Source organism: Tasmannia lanceolata, unplaced genomic scaffold (assembly GCF_043159265.1).
Source record: "Tasmannia lanceolata isolate RefF3 unplaced genomic scaffold, GAP_Taslan_0.1 ptg000006l, whole genome shotgun sequence".
NCBI classification, from domain to species: domain Eukaryota; kingdom Viridiplantae; phylum Streptophyta; class Magnoliopsida; order Canellales; family Winteraceae; genus Tasmannia; species Tasmannia lanceolata.
This window is the reverse complement of record NW_027518683.1, coordinates 43,547,703-43,551,523: the sequence shown is the minus strand read 5'-3', so window position 1 is coordinate 43,551,523 and position 3,821 is coordinate 43,547,703. Positions and strand designations below refer to the sequence as shown.

Genomic DNA, 3,821 nt, shown 5'->3' with positions numbered 1-3,821 from the left:
TGGGAATGATTTTTGGGGCACAACCTATTTACAATGTGGCCCATCAAATGGGCGGTTTGGATCAACCTATAGTGTGAACTGTACAGTCCATTTTTGAAAAATACGGGTGAATCCATCCTAAAATGTGGTGAATTTATCATTAGTTTTTCTATGAAACAAAGTGGTGGCCAATCACTGTCAAGGTCAAACACTTAATTTTTGGGTCCTTCAAACGGATATTTACTTAAAATCGAGACCGTTGATCTTTTATACCATTATGATGTAATCTACAATCCGACAAATTTGACTAAACTTGGTTCTTCTTCTTCTCTCTCTCACTGCTCTCTCTCTCTCTCACTGTAGACAAACATCTTGGGATTTTCTTGTTTCCTTAAGAGAAAGTATGGCAGAAATGGTACAAATGTTTGTATCCTCTGTTCTTGGTGCACTGTTTGGCAATCTGACGGAATCGGCAATACAAGAAATGAAATCAATATGGGGTGTTGGTGTTGAGGAGGAGGTGGAAAAGTTAGAGAGGAAAGTGAAATTAATTCAAGGCGTGATTGAAGATGCTGAGGAAAAGCAATTTCACTCTAAGGCTGTTGGAAGTTGGCTTCGAGAACTCAAGAATATCGCCTACGACGCTAATGACATATTGGACGATGTTGCTTCGGAAGCTCAATCAAGCAAGAGACAGAAGGTAGGGGCTGTTCGGTACATCTCCTCTATTTTCCAGTACGAACGTGGCATAGCACGTGAGATAAGGGAGATTAGTGGAAGGTTAGATGTGATTGTAAAGGAAGGACATGACCTCCATCTCGAAATTAGAAGAGATGGAGGGAGGGGTTCCCAAATCGAGCAGGAGCGACGGGAAACTAGCTCTTTCGTAGACGAATCTGATGTTATTGGTAGACAAGTCGACAAAGACAAAATCATACAATTGTTGGTTTCAGATGATGATGATAAATTGTACTCTGTTATTTCCATAGTTGGCATGGGTGGGGTTGGGAAGACTACTCTTGCTCAATTCGTCTACAACGATCAGAGGGTCAAGACGCATTTTGAGCTCAGAGTGTGGGCTTGTGTGTCTGATGATTTTAATGTGTTGAGAATAACAAATGCACTTGTTGAATCTGCAAGTGGAAGCAAGTGCGATCTCTCATACCTGGATGCCGCTCAACATCACCTCGAAGAGAAACTCAACGGTCAGAAATTTTTAATTGTTCTCGATGACGTGTGGGGTGAAAATCAAATTCATACTCATTGGGACACTCTACGAGTTCCCTTTGGAGTTGGAGCGAAAGGAAGTAAAATTATCATTACTACACGAGATGAAGGGGTTGCAAGGATGTTGGGCAAAATTCCTTCCCACCATTTGAAGGTTTTACCAGATGCTGATTGTTGGGAATTGTTTACTGGGCGTGCTTTTGCGGGAGGGATTTCAAATGCCTTTCCGGAACTGGAGGAAATCGGTAGGCAAATTGTGAAAAAATGCAAAGGCCTGCCTTTGGCAGTAAAGACATTGGGGGGGGATCTTGTCTTATAAAAGGACTGTGAGCGAGTGGGAAAGGATTTTGACAAGCGAAATATGGAAGGGTGATGATAATAAAATTTTGCCAGCATTGAGATTGAGCTATTGTCACCTGCCACCCAGTCAAAAGCATTGTTTTGCCTATTGTGCCAAATTTCCTAAAGATCATTGGTTTAAGAAAGATGAGTTGGTCCGACAATGGATGCCTACGGGCTTCATTCAACCCAAACGAAGCACACTCCTAGAAGACATAGGTGGGGAGATATTTGATGATTTATTACTAAAGTCTTTCTTTCAATATTCTCACCATGTCTTCTTTCTGAAGACTTCAATATACGTGATGCATGATTTAATGCATGATCTAGCAGAATCTGTCTCAGGGGATGAATGTTGGAGAATGGAAGACGGTATGCCACGAAGCATCCCTGAAATGGCACGTCATTTATCATGGACTGACGGCAAAGAGGGTTCAATGTCTTTGGAGGCCTTGAGCAAATTTAAGAGATTGTGCACTTTACGACTGTGGGCTCCATCTTCCATTGACAACCAGATTCTCAATGATGCATTGATGGAGTTGAGATGCCTGCGTGTATTGGATTTGAGTAATTCTAAAATTGACAAGTTGCCGGATTCGATTAGCCATTTGAAACATCTACGCTACCCTGACCTCTTTGGCACGAAGATAGAGAGGCTGCCTGAATCAGTAACTAGTCTCTGTAATTTGCAAACGCTAGGTCTGAATTATTGTTCGAAACTTATAGGGCTACCCAAAGGTATCACGAATCTAGTTAATCTACGGCATATTGTTTCAGAGTTAATTCCTTTGCCAGGAATTGGAAAATTAACTTCGCTCCAAACATTGCCGCATTTCACGGTGTCCGAAGAGAGTGGTTGTCAGATAGGAGAGTTGAATAACCGGAGTAACATTAAAGGAAGACTTGACATTTCGGGTCTCGAGTATGTGCAAAACATAGAGGAGGCGAAAGAAGCCAACTTGAAAGATAAGAAATACTTTAATGAGTTGAGTTTGGAATGGGGCCGAGATGACAGTTCACAAGATGGAAGAGTCAATGATGATGGGATATTGGAAGGCCTCCAACCCCATGCCGACCCCAAATATTACATATAAAATCCTACGGCGGTGTCAGTTTTCCAAGTTGGATGTCACATCTCTCCAATCTGACTTGCATTACCGTTGAGGATTGTAGAAATTGCGAACATCTCTTTCCTCTTGATTGCCAGCTACCTTCTCTTTGTAAGCTCACCTTACAGAACTGCCCCAAGCTGCAGGAATTGCCCGCTGACCTTCCTGCCGTCACAGAGTTACTTATAAATGGTTGCGGAGAATTGAGTGCCCTTCCGAGGATCCCATCTGTTTGTGACTTAAAACTTTTTAGATGTGGCGTGAAGATCAAGCTTGACAACGCCTTGCTTTACCTCTCTTGAGAGGTTAAGCATAAAAAGGTGTGATCAGTTGGAGTGTTGTCTCGAGGAGGTCTCTTTGCAAGATCTAACCTCTCTTCAACATTTGCAAATCTCTAACTGCCCACGACTAAAGTCCTTGGGATATGGAGAGGGGGGGCTTCCCACCACGCTCAAATCTCTAAAAATTGACGGATGTCCTAATCTCAAATCCATGCCGACTCGGCTGGAAAACCTCACCTCCCTTGTAGAGTTATCCATTGCCACTCAACTCCCGCTTTTGTCAGAAGAGTCAGTGCTGCCCATGACAATTCAAGACCTTCAAATATTTTCATGTGACAATCTCATGTCCTTGCCCAAGGGGATGCAAAGCCTCACCTCTCTCAAAAATTTGGTAATCCGTGAATGTCCTCAACTCCATTCCCTTTTTCCAGATGATGAAAATAATGACTATGGACTGCCCACCACGCTCAATATTCTAAAAATCTATACTTGTCAAAATCTCAAGTCCTTGCCCAAGGGGATGCAAAGCCTCACCTCTCTCACAAATTTGATAATCGATAGTTGTCCTCAACTCTTCTCGTTGTTCCCTGATGATAACAACAATGAGTATGGGCTGCCCGCCACTCTCGTCCATCTTTCCGTCGACAGTTGCGAAAATCTCAAGTCCTTACCCAATGGGATGCAAAACCTCACATCCCTCAATGATTTACGTATTAGAAACTGTCCCGAAATATCATCCTTGCCAGAAGATGGCCTCCCCACTACACTTAAAAGTTTGTATATTGTTGGATGTCCTAAATTAAAGGAATCATGTCAAGAGAACGACGGCCAAGATTGGCCCAAGATACAACACATCCCCCGATTTAGCTGCTGGTAATCGTCATCT

General features: G+C 42.7%; 1 protein-coding gene and 1 pseudogene across 1 annotated transcript; both read left to right on the top strand.

The window, feature by feature from the left end:
- The first annotated feature begins 391 nt into the window (after nucleotides 1–391).
- LOC143879030 (putative disease resistance protein RGA3 pseudogene) lies at nucleotides 392–1,525 on the top strand (annotated as a pseudogene).
- A 325-nt stretch (nucleotides 1,526–1,850) lies between these two features.
- Nucleotides 1,851–2,639, top strand: LOC143879029 (putative disease resistance protein RGA3). Its single transcript, XM_077381234.1, has one exon. The coding sequence runs from the start codon at nucleotides 1,851–1,853 to the stop codon at nucleotides 2,637–2,639; it is 789 nt and encodes a 262-aa protein (XP_077237349.1).
- The last annotated feature ends 1,182 nt before the right edge of the window (nucleotides 2,640–3,821 follow it).

Bases quoted from the DNA above. Each gene is read 5' to 3' on its own strand.
- LOC143879029 (XM_077381234.1), top strand. From the start codon at position 1,851: ATGCATGATTTAATGCATGATCTAGCAGAATCTGTCTCAGGGGATGAA.